The 20,138-nt window shown below is 33.8% G+C and overlaps 1 protein-coding gene across 3 annotated transcripts in view; it reads left to right on the forward strand.

Annotated features, from left to right (window-relative positions):
• Positions 1–20,138, forward strand: part of LOC150103929 (cell adhesion molecule Dscam1-like) — a 563,926-nt gene that overhangs the window by 125,298 nt on the left and 418,490 nt on the right. For all 3 annotated transcript variants that reach the window (XR_016548664.1, XM_090396609.1, XM_090396610.1), the window contains exon 2: positions 7,257–7,577. Coding sequence is in view for 2 of the 3 variants with exons in the window: in XM_090396609.1 (XP_090252735.1) it covers positions 7,257–7,577 (321 nt within the window). In the remaining variant the exon portion in view is untranslated. The remainder of the gene's footprint in view (positions 1–7,256; positions 7,578–20,138) is intronic.

Genomic DNA, 20,138 nt, shown 5'->3' on the forward strand with positions numbered 1-20,138 from the left:
GATAAGTACCCCCCCACACACACACAATGTTACTCTCTTTGACAAGTCGGTTGGGATCGCGCGCGTAAAGTCGCAGCATCGTGTAAAAGGCCAACCTCAGATAGATAGGATAAGGCACAAGAGGAAGAAGATAGATGTCAATGAATATCACATTATTAAGATAATAAAGAATTGTATTGAAGTCCTGTCCTCGCTGTTAGCCTAGTGGCTGTGCGCTTCGCAACCATATGCCTGGAGAAGGAGTGTCCTAGATTCGATTCTCGTCGACGACGTGCGGAGTTGAAGGATCTTCCTCAGCCATAGCCAAGTTAGCCGGGCGCGGACAGCAGGGTTTTTTCCGCCAGTTTATCTGGGGTGTTTCATCCCGCAAGCAGGCAAACTGGCCTCGTGAACACACACGTATTACAGTCATGAATATCGTCCTTAGGGGATGCAGCAGAGGAGTGGCAAACTGGCTGCATTAATACGCCAGTATCCCCTCATTAGGAGGGGGACTCAATCCCTCCCAGACGGAAGAGAAGGATAGGACTGAAGTCTCCACTTATAATATAGTATAACTGACCGATGAAGAACAGGATTCCAGATGCAAAGGAACCTTGAAAATGAAAATATTGCTTATAAATTATTATTATTATTAATATTATTATTATAACAGATTCTGTTGCTCATTGGAATAGTGGAAGTCTCGAAGTATCTCTGGGAGTCAGATCCTGAAATCTAAAAGCTGGCACCCTCTGATGAAGCATTCAGTCAGAAATAATAATATCACGTGTTTAGTGACTGAATCTATGCTTGTAGGTGTCACAGCTTTAATTCTAATTTCAACCATGTTTGTGTTCAAAGGTTTTATATTAGGTTTAGTATTGTTTCTATAAGTTTGGTGCATGCAGTTCTTTACTGCATGCACCAAACTTATAGAAACAATACTAAACCTAATTATTAGAGTTTCAAAACTTATAGAAACAATACTAAACCTAATTATTAGAGTTTCAAATGTTAGTTAATTGGGTTGGGGGAAGAAATCCGGAAGGTTGTATGAATTAAGGGATGTGATAAGACAATTTTGGAATTACAACCAGTAAAAGATTAATGCCAATCGGCCCAGCCAAATTTGAACTGATTTAAATATGAAACAGCCATCAATTCTTCGCATTAAATTTTCGTTTGGCTGGAATAATCAGAATAATTTATTTAATAATAAAAGGCCTACATCGTCTGTTATTGATTGTTCAAAACTTAGAAGAGAAAGATAGAGAGAATGCGTCATAAATGACATGATGGATAGAGAGAAAACAAAACGGTTCTTATCCGAACTGGCATGTAATCAGTCAATTTATTTTAGATAACCTCGTTCTCAGATTGACTACCTTCAATATCGTAATAACTAAAGAGATTTCTTGCCATAATCGGAAAAGCATTTACTGCAGCAAAAGCCCTCGATAAAGTGCATTTTTCCTATTGACCTACTTTTTCGTAGCGTATTTATAAAATTGGAATGTTTCAAAGGATTCTCTGGGGAATGGTTGCTGTAGCGACATAATCATGTGGCGAACCAAACTCACAATCCATCAAAAGCATAAACAAACTATCCAGACAAGACCTCGACATGGCTTAGTACGTGTGTGTGTGTGTGTGAAAGAGAGAGAGAGAGAGAGAGAGAGAGAACACGTTTTAGCACCAGCTGACGGGTGTTGCTAAAATGTCGTCAAAGATGATTGAGGGTTAGCGTATCATTTTTACAAGAGTCTGAGCCCAACTGTGTTTTAGCCTTCTCTCTTTTTTACGCCTTTCATTTCGTTTTTTTCCTAGGCTGGAAAAATGTTTACGTACCTTATAAAACTGAGGTGGCGTATGTGCGCTGCAAGCAACACGAAGATTAGTCAACGAGGCGCCATCTGCTGGAGTGTGTCCAAATTAAATTATCCCAAACAGAGCTGCAGGCTGTTGTCGAACAGAGCAAGAAATGAACTAAGTGTTTTCGCCGAACACAGAATACAGCCGTCCATAGATTGCATTTTCAAGATAACCTAAGTACAAAAAAAAAAGGACATAAAAACACGAATCATTTGATAAAAGAAGATAGCTAAATATTTTATTTCTATATTTTCAAATCTTTTTTACTTGGGAGCCTCGTCAGTAACTCACTAGTTACACAAACATAACTTCGTCCTAATTAAATTTCTAAGGCAAGTGCCTTCCAGAACGACTCTCACTTTACTTTTTTCTCATCAAAACAGCTGCAAATAAATCAATTAATGTGAAACATAAATGGGATGTTGCTCTTCTACAATTTAATCAGAGTCGGCTGTTTCTCTACTTAGCGTTTAAATAACACTAAGGTACGTTCCATTTGTGCGCTTAATATATTGTGCACGAATCAAGAAAGCAAGCATTCTCAAAGAAGTGAATTATGTCCCACCTATTGTAGTACACCGTGGGCGCACCTTTATGTAAGACAGCTGGTTCTAGTATTGCACAATGCCTACATTATAAACTATCTGATCTAAAAACTGACACTGCTAAATCACCTGGTCAGTGTATCTATCGGATAATATACATATTAACATAATTAAATTCTCTAAAAGTCCTTTTTATTCAAAGGGAGTAGGTAGGTCTTTTTTTTTAGCTCTAACATTTTTTTTTTTTAAATCGGTAGGCAGCTATCTCCATCTATCATCATTGCAGATGTGGAGTACACTCCCGCGGCGTGCTAGTGAAGCGCTGATATTTCCTAATCTTAACTCATATTTATTTATATGTACAAAGGCGAGTTCTACAGTCGATTTTCCCGTTACTTAAAGAAAAAAAAAACGGATTTCTTTAGGAAGGAAAAATCCTACTTAGCTGCGCTAATCGACTCGAAAACTAGCCGAATAATGCTTAGAAAACACATTGATCAAGCCTTCAATATACAAAACTACTTACATAGAAGAAACCCATGAAAGAAAGAAGAAACATGAAAGACGCAAGCGATAACGTTAACTTCTAACGTTAGCATGCCTTAGGAATCCTTAAAATACAGCAATGACTTTAGCGGATTTATCAGTGAGGATTATGAGCCAGGTGTTCTTAGCCCGTAAAGGACAATATAAACGTTTAATAACAAAACTAATTCTGCTGCTGATTCACAAAGATCAATGGAAGAGTTCTCACTCATTGATCTGAGGTACCTGAGATCAATAACTGCAAAAAGGCCATCTACGATAGAACTTATTGAAACAAAACTTAGATTGGTAACAAAATGTGATTTGGAATGTCAATCTGTGGTTCTAGAGAAGCCAATTAAAAGCGTAAACGGTTATAAAGAGTAGAGAAGGATGATAACGATGATGATGATTTTAATAGTAATACACTCCTGTTAGATAATAAGGAATAAAAAATTCAATTCATTTATAAAAAATAATAATAAAAATAGAAAAAATTCTTATTCCATCCATGGTGCTCATGTACTATAGATTTACACCTTTACGTGGGTGGTAACCCCATACAACAACAACAACAACAAAAAAAGTTGCAATGAATAACAATCAGTGCAATAAGAGGAAATTATCGGTATATCATAAGAAATAAACAATAGTTGATTATTTTTTCCTTTTTTCCCGAACTCAATCTATAATCTGTTATCTTCACTCCCCTGTGTCTGTAATTCTTATTTCTTTTTCTTCTTTCTTTCTTGCCACTGCTATTGAAATTTCTACTTCTAGAAAGTTCTGTCATTAACATATTTTTATTTATTCGCGTTAACTCATTTTGGTGCTTTTCATAAAACTGAAATGCATTAGTGGACAAACCAGCATTGCACTAACGATGTACACGATCCTCTCGTTCTCTTATATCTTATTACAGTCTATTTTCGTCCAAAAAAAAATTAAAGTCTTAATCAATATTCACCCATTCATTGTGTGTTATCTTTTATACGAGTGGTTTCCAGAGAGGATATTATCTATTACGAAAACCTTAAACTAAGAAGTAATAAAATCTTTCTGGTTGAATTAAGGTACACTCCTTTGGTTTGACGGAGCTCAATTTCTGGGAATTACTTTGGAAACTGAGTAAATTACCTCAAAAAAAAGAATACGAAATCTTATGGGACCTTACTAGCTAATGACTTTTCATTCTGCTTGTTCCTTTTGTTTCTTTCGATTACGGTTTCCAAAATGTTGGTCACAAATAGTGGGGCAAATGTTTAATTCAGTCCATTACAAAGATATTCTATACGTTGGTGTAATAAAAAAAAAACAACTGTAATGGGCTATCAACTCTTTAATGGTTTGTTCCATTTGAACATTCTGTTCTTGGGTCAAACTGAAATTGACCGATAAACATCACAAAGTGGTCACGCGCTGGCTCGAGAATCTTTCCTGTGAAACATATATTTATCTACGGAAGCCGAATTTAGACATTTCTTAAATGCTCTAATATTTAAAACAAAATTCGTTTTGATTTTTAGTGTCATCGAAATAAATGTTAGAATAAAAAAGAGTATATTATGGATCCAGCTATATTTTATAGCCAAATGTAGAAAGAAACTTAAGAAAAGATTCAAAATTTTACCAGATAGTATTTGCCTTAGTTTGCACTATTTAAAAGACACAAGTTCTTATATATAATAATACAAATATTGTCATGATGTATGGTATAAGAGAGGATAGAGGAGCAAGGTTAACAGAATTAGCAGAAAAAGAAAACTTGTATATCATGAATTCTTTTTTCAAGAAAAAAAACAAACAAACATAGGAAGTGGACATGGAAAAGTCCAAATGGAAAAACTAGTGAAACTGACTTTATCCTCAGCAACAAGAAAATAAAACATATTTCAGGATTGTTCTGTTATCAACACCTTCAACATTGGAAGTGGCCATCGTATGGTACGGAGTATGATTCAAATAAATTGCCAAACAGAAGAAGAAAAATGTTTCGAAGATCAAAGCAAAACATAGATGTACACAAACTCAACATTAAAAAAATTTATATTCCAACATGAATTTATTATAGATGACAATACTGATCTATCAGAGAGTAATGACATTATTACCTAAAACCTTTTATAATGGTCATTTGAAAGAGTTGGCATTACAGAACAGAAACAAGAAAAATGTCTGAAGAAACAAAGATAAATGAAACAAGCAAATAAAGTAATGAATACATTGAATTGTGCAAAGAATCAGAAAACGTATGAGGGAAGAAAGAAAACTCAATTGAAAACTCCTACAACAAACAATTGAAGTCTCAAAAAAGTCAAACAACAATTGATGAGCAACAATAAACAGATGGCTGCAGTCAAACTAGGAGATGGATATATAGCCATGTATAGTTCATATATGGTATATATAGCAGGATGACGAATTAAATGAAGAAGAAACAAGAAGACAATTACGAAATAACTGAAATGCCAGATTCTACCAGAAGAAGTTATAGAGCATCCAGTGCTTGCAAAATGGAAAAACTGCAGGTGAGGATAGAGTTATATGATTGAAAATCATGGCAAAACAATTTCCTTATGTCTGAAGAAAAATTATCTACCAAGAACATGGAAGATGGTTACCCTAATTCTGATACATAAAAAAGGTGAAGTAGAAGACTTGACGAACTACAGACTTATCAGTCTACTATCGGTGGTTTACAAAGTGTTTACAAAAGTCTTGGCTCATAGGCTTTGTGCAACGTTAGACCTAGCACAACCAAAAGAACGGCAGGCTTTCGAAGTGGCTTTAGTACAATGGACCATATTCAAGTTGTACAACAGATTGTCGAATGGTGTAATGAATATAAACTACCATTATGTCTTTGTTTTATTGATTATGAGAAAGGCTTTGATTCATTAAATACTTGTGCAATACTTAAAGCATTGCGAAACCAACAAGTGGAGGAGCCACACATCAGGACCTATCAAATCAGCATACACCAATGCCACAGCAGCAATTCATTTCATTGGAAACATCTCTACTGTGGAAATAGAGAAAGGTATAAGACAATATCCCCAAAATTATTCACAGCTGCATAGAAGAAATATTCAAACTTCTCGAGTGGAAAGGGAAAGGTCTGAAGATAAATGGAAGATATTTAAGCCATTTATGCTTTCCAAATGACTTAGTTATCTTTACTTCAACTGTTCATGAATTACAGACTCATCCAAGAACTCCAAAATGCTAGCAAAACAGCTGACCTGAAGATAAACTTAAAGAAGATCCAAGTTATGTTCAATAGCAAAGTCCAACCAGAAATAATAAAAATCAATAATGAGGAAATTAAACAAATAGATCGTTACGTATGCTCAGGAACAGATATCAATGGAACAAAATATCCTGGACGAAATTGAAAGGCTCACGATGCTTGGGTGGAAAGTATTTAGAAAATTACATTCAACATTCAAAAGCCAACTACCATTATGCCTGAAGAGAAATGTTTTTAATCAGTGTATTCTTCCTGTATTGATATATGGTTGTGAAACATGGACACTAAATGCAAAATAAATTCAAAAATTAAGAACAACACAATTTAATATGAAAACAAGCTTGGTATCACAAGACTGGATTAAAAAGGAAAAGTAGAAAATAAATCAAACCAAAGTCTCTAACATCATAGGAATAGTGAGACATCAGAAGTGGCAATGGGCTGGGCATATTGCTCGAGGACAAGATCAACAATGGACAAAAGATGTACTGGGTTGGATTCCATGAGAGGAAAAGCGACCACAACGCCAACCTAAATCACGGTGAATTGATAATATTATCAGATTTGCATGAGCGACATAGGAAAGGAGAACCATGGACAGACAATTTTGTTGTGATCTTGGAAAAGCTGGATGATAACAAATGCATTACAAGAAAGTAGCCACAAAAAAGTAAAAAAAAAATCGCTTTCTGTTTATTTATTTATATATAAAAAATCGATTTCTGTTTATTTATTTATATATAAAAAATCGCTTTCTGTTTATATATATATATATTGTTTTAATTTTAATACCAAAATAATCCTTATAAGAACTGACTTAAAGGGGCGAAGCAAGAATGCTTTTCATCTTCCCCGTTATCTGTAGAGGACAGTGTAGGGATAAGGTGTTATTGAGGAATTAAAGCTCTGATCATGGCAGAAGGGTAACAGGAATAGCAGAGACTCAGTTAGAACTTCATTGGCTACAGCATTGACATCCATTACCCTCCCAGAATTATTTTGGTATTATTAAAATATTATTATCAAATATATTATAGATCCAATCGAATTTTATGGTAGAATATAAAATTATTTTTTTTCAGGTATCTTTTCCTTCCCCGACTACCGTGCTCCTGTCTTCACCCTGGAGCCTCCCAGTAAAGTTGTATTTCTCAACGCATCTGGCTCAACCGTCCATTGTTCAGCCGTTGGCAATCCCCGTCCTGTAGTATCGTGGGTACTCGGAGATGGCTCACCAGTTGTCGACATTCCGGGTTTGCGTTTGTCGTTATCCAACGGTACGTTAATATTCCTGCCGTTTCGAGCTGAGGGGTATCGTCAGGATGTACACTCGGCCATTTATCGCTGTGTAGCCTCCAATATGATGGGAAAAACTGGAAGCAGGGATGTCAGAATTCGAGCAGGTAAGCAATTGTTTATTTTTTAATAATTTTATATTCTATAATTAGCTATTCTTGCTGTTTAGTGATTTATTGACGTAATAAAACAAATACTTTGAAACAAAAACAAAAAAAAACTTTATTTTTGGTTGCATCTTTTGCTTCTAAGAAGTGTTTTTATCACTTTGTATAGTTATTTGAAGTAACCTCTCTAGGCGACAATTTTAACAAGTTACGATAGACGGAAGAAGAAATTGCTTCTTCCTCCTCTCCTGTATATCTGGCGAATTTTCCTCACACCTGGATTAAGATGTTTTTATATAAAATGAATATTTTCTGGAATATATTCATGGGGTATCAAAAATAAATGACCTCGGCTTATTCCCAATCCCTAGTACGTTATGATAGCACTCTAGCATAAACAACTCAACCCTCTGGAGACCAGCCTCGAGTAGCGTTGAAGGCGATAAACACACGCACACACACGCCGTATATAAATGATGTGCTTATTTTATCTAAAACTGTCTTGTTTTGAATGAAAGGACAGCGATGTTAATGCCTGTACCGAAATAGCGTAATAAATTGAGGTGTAACCGATTCAATAATCCTCTGAGGTGCTTTAGCAATAGGAGACAATGGAAACATACATCCGGGTAAGAATGGAATCTCAGTAACGATGACAACAATGGAAGCTCTACCATAACAACATTGAAACAAACTGAAAGCAGTGGAAAACAACATAAATAATTAACATTTTAGATGGAACAGAAACTCGAGCAATGGCAAAGGTTAATTTATCAGAATAACAATGGACGTGTTGTGTGAACACGATAATGGGAATGAATAAAAATACTTAATAACATAATAATGGAAGCTCTGAAATGCAAATAATTGTTGAAAAATGTCACACAAATCATTGTAGGAATAGGACAAGAGAAGTAATTGAAAAATGGGACAAAGAAATCATTTAAAAAATGGGACAAATAAATAACTATATAAAATGTATTATATAAATAAATAATTAAAAAAACAGTATAAATTATTGTCTATTCCATTTATTTCTATTCTATTCCAAATAATTTATCCACTCCATTTCGAACATATAATTGTTCCCGTATTTCGAAAGGAACTCGAATTTTGAAGCTTCTCAATTCAGAAAAATTGACAATGGAACACATACGATAGGCTTGCAGATAGCACTAGTTAGGATCGTAAGACAATTTCTCTTGTCACCTCTCGTCTAGGTGTACTCACTGGTGAAAGATTTTTAATTGAAGTACACTTTCTTACGATATAAGCAAGAATCTTGTTTATGTGAAAAACTTCACAGAAGACGTTGGAGGGTGGGTGGGGATATTCAACCTACGGTCCGATAACGATTATCATTAGGCTCTTGAAATTATATATTAGATTGAGAAATTGGTATAAAGACCATGATGTGTGCATGCGCGCATCATAATCGCGAATTGTATGTAATTAGTTAACACTTTATATTCATGAGTCTTAAACGCTCCAGCTATCTAACTGTTGGTTACTTTTAATTTACTTCTAATTTCTTTCGCACAGAATATTAAAAATCATCGTCATTATTTATTAGGAATTGATGTAGTAATGGAACCATACTGCATGCTACTGATAATGTTTATGTTATAATGATGATATTATTAAAAAATATATCGTTGTTTACGAGTACGAAATAATGTCTCTATTTTATTATTTATCCTATAAAAACAGGATAAATAATAAATATAAGAAATAAATAAGTATTGGTAAACGAAGCAACAGAAGAGAAGTGGCTCGTTTGACCTTGTTATCTTCTTATTATTATCAATTTAAAACAGATATATGTTTTCTTTCATTTATTTTTAATACAGTATTCAACGAAGCTCTCTTCACTAAAATTATCTCAACTACCGGATCCAGTAAAGCACACGTTTCCACACTCCAACTGAATTTGGAAATCCATTTTCTGTTGATCAATGACTATATTAGAATACTTTTAAATAAGCAACATTTTAATTTAGTATTTAAATTTAATCAGACAAACAGAAGGAAGCAAATGGATATATTAAAATTCATCTCACTTCTTTGTCCACAGTTCTTATCTCCGTGTTGGTTATAAACCACAGCTTTTGTGATTTCGCAGAAATCACAAAATCTCTTGCCGACGGAGACCATTTTATGGTCTTCGTCGCTATAGGTTTGTTGCACAATTAAGTACTATGCATAGGCTAAGGGTAAGATAATCTGGGGACTTTACTCAAGAGATCAAACAGAAATCTTAAGGCTACTTCGGCCTTCCACAGGATAGTTATTCACACGCCAAACGCTGAAACTTGTCTATTACATAACGACACGTTTCTTAATATTCATACCGCATCGGGATTTGAACCTGTAGATGCTGATTGGAAAGAAAAGAGATGCTATCTTCTCTATCAACTCATACAGGAAGTAAGGTACGAAACCCTTTTTTTGTTGATATATATATGATCACTTTATTCCTGATTTTTCATAGAAACACAATAATTATAAATAATAATGACATTGACTTATGTGACCTGCTTATAAAGGAGGTGCCAGGTTTATTATTATCTTTCTAAAAACCTGCGGTATGGTAAAGGTAGCATCCACTCGGTTTGTGTTAAGTAACAGTAATACAAAAGAGATCTGTTGTTTGAGTTAACATTTGTCTTGCGCTAGTTAGTCCCATAATCTTCCACTGTGCCACTCCTTACAAGCACTAGTAAATCATTACAGTCATTACAGTATATTGGAAAAGTTAAGATCAGTTCTGACTGGATCTATCTCTTGCACATAAATATTTTTTCAACTTTGCTTTCCCAATGTAGACATGGTCTCGCAGTTTTTCTTAATAAAAATAGACTATTTAAGAGTACGTACTTGTTAATATTCTTTACTCAAAACATGTTTGCACCACTTATAAAATGTATTGGCTAAAAAAAAACAAATGAAATAGCTGTTTGTGGCACAAGAAAAACTTTCTCCAGTGAAATGGTAACTTCATCAGAGTACGAAGCCAGAATTTCGCAATCCGCCTTCTAACTTTTCCTTGGGTTTATTAAGTGGGACATGCTAGAAACTACATTTCACATGTAGCAGAGTATCAATATTTATTATACAGCCTAATAAGAAAAGAATATAGTACTGTTCGACCACAGATGCGAGACCCTCGGCTGGCAATGTGCCAAGAAGAGTCAATTCATGTTGAAGGTGAGAAAGGAATAAGGCGATGAACGAATTCGTTACCAACATGCGAAATCACGTGCTTTATACGCAAATTTTCCAACTGTTGTACAAGCAAAATAGTTACCGTTTTAGCAATTAGAATTTTCATAAAAGAAAAGCTAATTTTCCGATAATATAATAACAAACAATCATCCCACGAAACGCATTGATTACTCTGTTATCAGAATGGATTCGCCTTCTTCTGCCATGCGCAGAAATGTGGTCACACAATATAGTAATGCATTACTATACTGTACGATATAAAATGTTATGTTTTTGTGTATATATTATAATAGTTATTATGACGATCTAATTTATATAAATTAAATATTGATTAGACTACTCTTCTTCATAATTGGATATAAGTAATGCTTCGTTTGATAATTGCACAAAACTATCGACATTGTTGCCAATCAACGTCCTACAGTTGATAAATACATCAAAATTTCATATTAAGATTATTGTGAGGTAGGAGAATGCACTTTAAAAGATAAATTTTTTATTTTACCATACCCCCCAACCTCGGCAGTTTAAGAGCCTGTAATACACTTTTACCACGAATAAGCAATAAACCAACATATTAAATTTTATATGTTGTTGGAAATTTTTTCCACTTGGAAAAAATTCTTGGTTTAATCCTTGGTTTAATCCTTTATCCAAGTGTAAGCAAACAAAGTTTGCTCCTGAAGTATTTTCAGAACTGAAACTAATATTTAAAAATTATTTATAATAAATTTCTTGGTATCTTTAATTTTTAGTAGAAATAAATAAAAAAACTTAAAATAACTAACATTTACAAAGAGTATTTTAATAATATATTATCACACCTTTTAGTTACTAGTATATAAAAATATGACTTGTGCATTACTTCAAATCGGTATGTTTGGTAGGTGGGTTTAAGAGCCTATTTGTTGAAGAAAAGTAAATAAACCTCTGCAATTTTTTTGGTTCAGCCTATACCAAGAAGTTAAAAATGAATTTTTTCAACTATCAAAGGAGCTTAGAGGACTTGGACTTCAGTCTTAAAATTCTGCTATTTAAGCAATACATCTTCTGAAATCCATAAAATATTGAGGACTAATCACACGTGCAGAACCTCTCCTGTATTACTTTGGTTTTCATCTTCCACTATTTGGAGTTATTGATTATACAGGTCCAAAAACTGAGATTGTTCCTGAATATTACAACACTCTAAGATTGCTAAAACATTCTGGAATTGATATTCTTTCCATTAAAAAAAAGTAAAATTTGGTATAAAGAAATCTTTAATCTCCTTCACCGCGAAGTTCCACAGTTAGGTACTGACACAATATTTTGTTTCATAACTTGATGAAGTTCCGAGGTATCTTGCTTGGAGAATTGCATATAGCTGCCTTGCAGTCAATACCATCAAATGGAGGTACTTTAACATCGGCGATCCAATCTGTTGCTGACTGGAAACAGTAGAACATGCATTTTACAGCTGCCCTATTGCCCTGCGTATTTGGAACAGATTATATAATGTGTTTGGCATTCCATTACTTAACAGGACAGGTTATTTTTTTTGAAGTACCCACTACCTGTCAGCAATGGGAAGAGAATTTTGATTTTTATAATGAATGAATTAAAATACCATTTATGGAAGGTTAGAAAGAAACATGGATTTGAAAACCAGCAATATGACATCCAAATGCTTTATAATATTGCATTGTGGAAATTTTATTGTTCAGTCAGACGATTTTTATATTTAGAAAGAAGCATTCTAAGAAATATCAAATTTATCACTAATGGTGTAGACCACCCACATTATGCAAGGGGAGATAAAATTCTGTCTATTCTTGTTATGAGAGGTTTGTTAAATAGTTCCATGCTCTTAATTCAATGTGGTCTTATAGTCAATTGCAGGGATGACCGGAGAGTAATCCCAGGCAGAGAAGGCCAACTCAAAGCAGTTAACCTAGACGGGGCTAACCACCTAGGTATCAGTCATCTTTGCCCTTTAGTTTCAATTGGTCTTTTGGTTGTTCATCTATATGAGATTGGTGAAAAAGGAAAACTGACAGCCCTTGGCTAGATGATAATGTAAAAGAGCTGAGGCCTTTTCTCTCTCTCTCTCTCTCTCTCTCTCTCTCTCTCTCTCTCTCATGCTATCTTTTCTTTCTTCTAATATTATCAGGCTCTCTTGCATCCCTATATTAACTACTCTAGGCCTATGATGAGCAATCCTTTACTTTTTTCACCTTAATAAATGTCAAACCGGTCTGAGTGGTGACCTTGCCATAATGAGTAGCATTATATATACATGTCCGTAAGGATATGTGCGTTGCATTATGGGATACTAAGGTAAGTGATATATATATATATATATATATATATATATATATATATATATATATATACACACACACGCAGTAAACCTCCGTTTTTACGTTCCTGCAATTTACGTTTTCCTGCCATTTACATCATTTTCCGTTGGCCCCTCTTAAGGCCTATTCTTAGATATATTGTTTTCTTAGATATATTGTATTCTTAGATATATTGACGTGGACGTTATTTCCCATCATTTGCTTTTTTTTATCGATTGGCAATACTGATTTTCGAATAGATTTCTGCGGAAATCTGCGTATTTCTGTTCCTAGATGGCGTTGCTTTCGGCTAATTTCGTTTCCGCCATCACGGTGACTTGCACGCTTGCAGCAGTAATGTAGTGATGAGCAATACCGTGATTTTTCAATCACAGTACGAATTGATATTGCAGATATATATCTGCAATATCAATATCAATATATATATATATATGTATATATATATATATATATATATATATATATATATATATATATACATATATACACACACACACATATGTACAAGTTGTTCAGTCCTGAAATTATTTCAGGCACAAACTTCGTTTGCTTACACTTGGATAAAGGATTAAACGATGAATATAATTTCTTGGCATCTTTAATTTATTTTATATGTTGGTTTGATGTTTAAAGTTATTCGAATCTAGAAGAATGCTTTAAATATCACAAGATTTATATCGTTCGATTTTAGCCACATTTTTTATTTTATTTTTTTATTTTTTTTTATTTTTAAGGAGTACTTTAGCATTTCCTTTTTTTTTTCTTTCCTCAAATTCCGATGGCCGATTTTTTTTCTCTCAAAATCATGAACTAGAGCACTGGCAATAGAGAGATATTATAAGAGAACTATTTTCACTTCTTTCAAAGAGGGAAAAAAAGACTAAAAACCAAACCAGTCGCTCTATTATAACTTTTCTTAGATTTTTCGGCCCTCTTTTTCTATAAACAAAAATAAGATAGCTGGAGATTCAATTCGCTGGCTCAATATCCATCTCTTTCTGATGGAATTCCGAAGAGTACAGAAAAGTATTTTCGAAAATTTGGATAAATGACACCCAATTATATATCTAAGAGGTCAGGGTGCTTTGAGAGATCGTGTTTTTGCTATTTCAAGTGTCTGTTTGGGCACTTTGCCAAATCGCTTTGTCTCCCTTCTCTTCTCTAGCCGAAAAGTTTCTAGTAAGTCTGTTAGAAAACAAAACCTTCAAACCCTCTCTCTCTCTCTCTCTTCTTTTTTTTTTCTTTTTTCCTCCAAGTTCCTACTCGATTAAAATTTCAAATGACATTCCAAACTGTAGAGGGTTATGAACATTACGGATAAGGCGAGGCAGGGTATTTGAGGGGAAGTATGGGGAGGGAGTAGGGGGAGAATAATCAAGAGCAGTTCGATGTGAAAACTTACTTCGTTTGACTAGAGAAAACGGAAGCTTATATCGAAGTCTGCATTATCATCTAAATACTCCCGAACTCCGAGAGAATGAAAGAACGACAGAGAGAGAGAGAGAGTTTCCCTACTGGTTTGAGGTAAGAAAAAAGGTTATGCTTAAAGTTTTTAATACAGTCCGACAGTTTATAAAAAAAAAAATGGACAGAATGAGAAAGAGTCCACAGAGAATGAAAACACTGCAAATACACGATGGGGAGGAGGAAGGGGGATACCCCGCGTAGAAAGCGTTCTAGAAACTCAAACGAGCGTGAAGTTCCGAGGCTCGAAACGATGTAGAATCATGATATTTATGACATTCGCAGTGTAGTCATCGATCTCCGCGCTACTAACGTTGGAAACTTAATCGTCGGCGACATCCTGGAGTGAGGACAAGTGTATGACTCTATCCAGCTGACGGTTCAGAACGCTCCGCCTGATAATGTCGTTACTTCTATTCGGCGAACGTGAGAATGCTGCTTACAGTGACGCAAATGGTAAACTGGTCGCCCCCTCGTCATTATAAACAGGAAGCAATTCTTTGTCGATCTCGTTAGAAGTTTCTATGAGAAAGTTTTTTTTTTTTTTTTTTTTAAGTTTCGCAACTTTATTTTTATCTGCTCGAAGAATTATTAAAGGTGTCTCCAAGTGCGAAATATGTACCCCGTGTAAGCATACTTTAATAAGAAATTGTGTTCTTTTATTTAAAGTATCTCCGTAGCGCACGTGGAAGTAAATTAGTCTGTCCTTTAGTCTGTAAATTAAGCTGAGATGAGGACCTTTCATTGGTCAATCGCTAATGATGAAGCACTTTGAACAGACCTGGATTCGAATCCATCTAGAACGCGAAGATCTTTTATCAGAACTTTTCAGTAGAATATGAGTTAGCCAGTCATATATCTAGTTTTCATTTATTAAGATAAATCCTTTCGTATTGGACAACACGTCTTGTGTATTGGAATCTCAGTTCTATGTCGTTATTGTGATAAAATTTACTGTTGTTATAAAGAAAAGTAATCACCATTTTTAAGCAAATTATTAATTTAATATATATACATATATACATTAACTTTATAAATCAAATTAAATACAGCAAAATACTTTTAAAATTTTAGAAATTTTAGTTTTTATTAATAGTTTTATAAATACACCTTTATTATTTTATCATAACATTTTACTTCTTTAGAACGGAAGAATAATCAACGTTTTACATGTTCGTATACATGTTATTATATAGTTGTAGGATTGTGCCCGTCTATTGCGTTTCGTAAATGCATCGCTATTTTTATATTTGAAAATATCTTTTCTTTTAACAGATTTTAGCATATCTAGCATAAATGTACACGTTTTTATTTGTATGTATGTATGTATATAAGTTATGATTTATTTATATATTTTAATAGCTTTTAACATATCTAACATAAATATACAAGTTTCTATTTGTATGTATATAAGTTATGATTTATTTATAGATGCATCGATTTAGCTATTACATTTATGTACGGTGTTGCACATTACGATGTTTATGACTATACAATTTAGTTATTATTTATGCACAGCTTTGCAGTTTATAACGGGTAGTATTATGTGTAGCTTCCTTATCTCGCAAAAACTCCAACTTAAGATGATAATTACTCAGTCTTCCTCGGTTCATATTTGTTATCGACTTAAGCAATAATTTTTCTGATCTTCTTCTTAGAAAGATAAGCTTATTTTATAGTGTCATCAAGAAAGATAACATAGACATTCCCTAAAATGAAAGTTACCTTCTTTCAGTATACCAAAAATTTTTTTTTTTTATTTTAAAGATGAATGTTACTGTTTGCTGCCTTTGATTATTGAGGCTTCTAATTACTCGACACTCAAGATGTGTATCAGAATGAAGGGTGAAGAGAGCGATGCAACATTCAAAAAGAAAATCGTCAATTCTTAAGTGATCTATCGCAAGATTCTGAAGAGGAGGCGAATGACGGCAAGCCCTCGTCAACTAAATTAAATGAAAATCAGCCACTCCTCACTACCATAGTTGGTTCATTAGTCGACGAGTCTGAGGTCTGCACCGCAAGCAAAAACCTGATTGTGAAAAGTTCTGAAACTTCATTGTTCTAAAAGGTCCTTCAGTTACGAGCCAAAAACCTTTTTGGACTAATTAGTCGCTTTTAATTAATTATCCCGTCTGACAGGAGAACGCAGCTGCGAGGGAGCCAGAGAAGAGAGGATCCGTCATGTGCACGTGTTGACGAACGTCTGGAGAAATTGGTAGACGAAGTAATGTCTTTAAGTTAGCTCAGTAACGTGTGTCGTAATGATGCTCTTCCCGAGTGGGAACTCCGACATGAAAATGAAAATTTCCACTGAGACATGCGTGTAAACGTTTTGACATTTTCCTCTATCGTTAGCAATAATCACAATAAAATCATCACACACTAAAAGCGTGTGATGAGTTTATGTACTTTTATAAGATTTAAGGCCTAAGTTATCACTTTTATGAGCTAAGTTTGATTCTGTAGATTTGATTTTTTTTAAAAATATGAATTTCGGTTCTACACTGTAAATGATAATTAGCAGGATAAAATATTTTAGCCTAATTTATCCAACTGAATTCAAATCACATTGGATGCATTAGTCAAATACGAGGATTAAAAAATAGTGTTTCTATAAAATTTTAATTAAATTATTAATTTTAAAATATTTGAAAAAAATTAAGTAATAAATCTATATATATATATATATATATATATTATTGTATACAAGGAATTATATTATTAATTTTAACAAATTTTATGAGAGTATTCAAGTAATAATGAAAAAACAAATTTATTTATTTGAAATTCGATCTCTCATCTCGAAAAAAAGTCGGACACCATTGTCTTGTGGGAAAACAGGACAACAGTGTACAACATTGAACATATATTTTCATAACTACAATTAACCAGCACAACAAATCCAAATATTTGATAAAAAATATCAGAATATCATGATAATGCTATTCCTATTAAACTGTTCAGTATCTGGTATTAATACTGTTCTTACAGAAACGATCTTGAATTTCATTATCATATGATTTGTACAAGGATTCATAACTTCACTGCAATGCAAATTGTTTTTCGCTCATAGTAGTCTTATTCAAATTCGACATTATTCAATTGTGTTCTTTATGTTTTCTGTGCTGAGAATTCACAGTACTCATCCTCGTTAGTACTAAAATGAAAAATCGTCGGAGTGAAGAGCTTGGTAGATTACCTACCAGACATTCAACATTAATGATATATATTTCAACAATCTTCAACATCCTAAAATTCTAAGGCGCTAATAGAGAACTTTTTTATCTAGTTTGTGTGCCGAATCCAACAGATGTACGAATATCATTTCGAAATTCGTGTATCAAAAATCAAGAACAATTATTTTATATTGCGTCTCCTATACAGTTGCAACTTCTTAACTCGTACGCTAATTCATTTTAATTATTAAAATATCATTCTAATGCATTTCATATTATTAGACACCTCCAGGGAGTCCAAAGACTCATCGAGGGAGAATGTGCTAATAGCATCGAACGATTGGTCCCCTTACACCTACTAACCGCGCTCAAACTTACTTAAGTGAGCTATTAGTAGCAGAGGCTCTACGAATCGACCAACCTTTGCCAGCTCATCATAGCCTTTGCCTGCTTATATTTGAATTGGATATCATAGACTAAAGTGGTGGAAGAAAAGAAATTTTTTTTTTCGCCATTTGTTTTATAAATTTTTAAAATTTTATAAAACAAATTTCAATTTATAAATTGAAAATTCAAAAATTTTAAATTTTATAATTTTTTTGTAATTTTATGAACATTAATATTTATAAGATTTGCAACATTTTTAGTTGACGTAATTCAAAAACATTGTAATAATCTAATTGGTTTTAAGTCTGTACAGGAATAGAAATATTTAGTCAAGTACTTGACCCTGCTTGTATGAGGCAGCTTTGTCAGTGAGATTTTTAAAAAAGCATTTCGTAAAATTGAACTAACACCTAGTTATTAATTTATGTTGGATTTGGTTGGGATGAATGAATCAAACGTCTGAGATTGGCTTTGGTATCCACTTGTTAGGTAACTTAAATTTACCAATCATTTTTCTCATCATTTAAAGTATATTGGAAAACAGGAGGGTAACAGATGGCAATGCTGTAGCCAATGAAGTTTTAGCTGAGGCTTAGCTGTTGCCGTTACCCTGCCATGACCAAAGCTCATAGCTCTATAGCACAATATCCATACATTTTCTTCTACAGATAGCCGGGAATATGAAAAACATTCTTGCTTCACCCATCTAGCCAAAAAATGAAAAAAATAAACATTTAAATATATTTTTGTGTTCTCCGGAAAGGTTCTTTGTATAATAGGTAAAGACACAGGGATTAAAAAACTTCTCCTTATTAGGAAAATAATTTCTAACTCCTATTCCCCAAAAGGGAGTGGACATGTAGCTCAAGCCTACTAACGTTTTGAAGATCAACGGAAGCCAATCTCCACTCTGAGCCATCTCTGATAGCTGGCTAGAGGCTATCAAGATTTAATATGCATTCAGGGAGGAGAGTATGTCAGACAACTTCTTCCATCTCGTGGTATCTAATTCTAGCATTATACAAGTACATTATTGTCAGAAATAATGCGAGTTCCACCGACAATTGCGGGATTAGACACCCGACTTTTCTGGAGAAAAAAAAAATGCTACGTGCCTTATCCTTAAAATTTTCTTTTGTTGAGGATGGAAAAATGACATTAAGGCGAGAAGTGGCCAGGTTTAAATCCACACAACATGATATATGAATTGTAATTTACTATGAAATGAAATGCCTTCTGAAGAGTTCCAAAAACATCGGAAAATTTCATTTACATCAAAAAATTTCTCTAGTAAATAATATTAATATCTTTTGTTTATATTTTATTATTAAAAATGTAAGAAAAATAATAAGTATTGAGTAAATTAAGAAAGTTTATTATAATACACCGGAACATATCAAATATAATAAAAGTATAAGAGTCATGACAATGCGATGCCAAGTGAAAAACAGGAACTTTCCATTTTAACCACAATTACCCCCAGTGGTGTACTTCCTTGCACTATTAATCTTAGAAAACTTTAATTTCCCTAATTTTTAAAATCAAACAAAAACTGATGATTTTATTTATGATAGAAACCACAAAGAAATTAGCAGGTTCTTGAACTTTATCTACTTGGTTTTAATGCGTTTAATTTAAGGCCATAAAATAGGTGCCTGTCATCCTCCTTCTACCTCGAGATGCAACGGAAGACTTTGCACACAAAATGTCCCGCAGGGACAAGTTTTCGATTATTAATTATTCCTCTGAATAGCTAATTTATCATTGTCGCCTAGGAAAAAAAACACCACGTCGGCGGAACATCCCTTGTGTGATAACTACACGGGTGTATCCTACAGCCTTGACTAGTGGAAGGATGAGCCAAAATGCTATTCATTTCTGAGGGGGGGGGGAGATGTTGTGATTAATTATTACAAACTCTATCGCCTAAATAAGGGGTGACGTGTTACCCGAGTAGAGAATGT

The sequence above is a fragment of the Typopeltis vanoorti genome, chromosome 8, assembly GCF_054136105.1.
Source record: "Typopeltis vanoorti isolate ZY-2024b chromosome 8, IOZ_Tvanoo_1.0, whole genome shotgun sequence".
Taxonomy (NCBI): domain Eukaryota; kingdom Metazoa; phylum Arthropoda; class Arachnida; order Uropygi; family Thelyphonidae; genus Typopeltis; species Typopeltis vanoorti.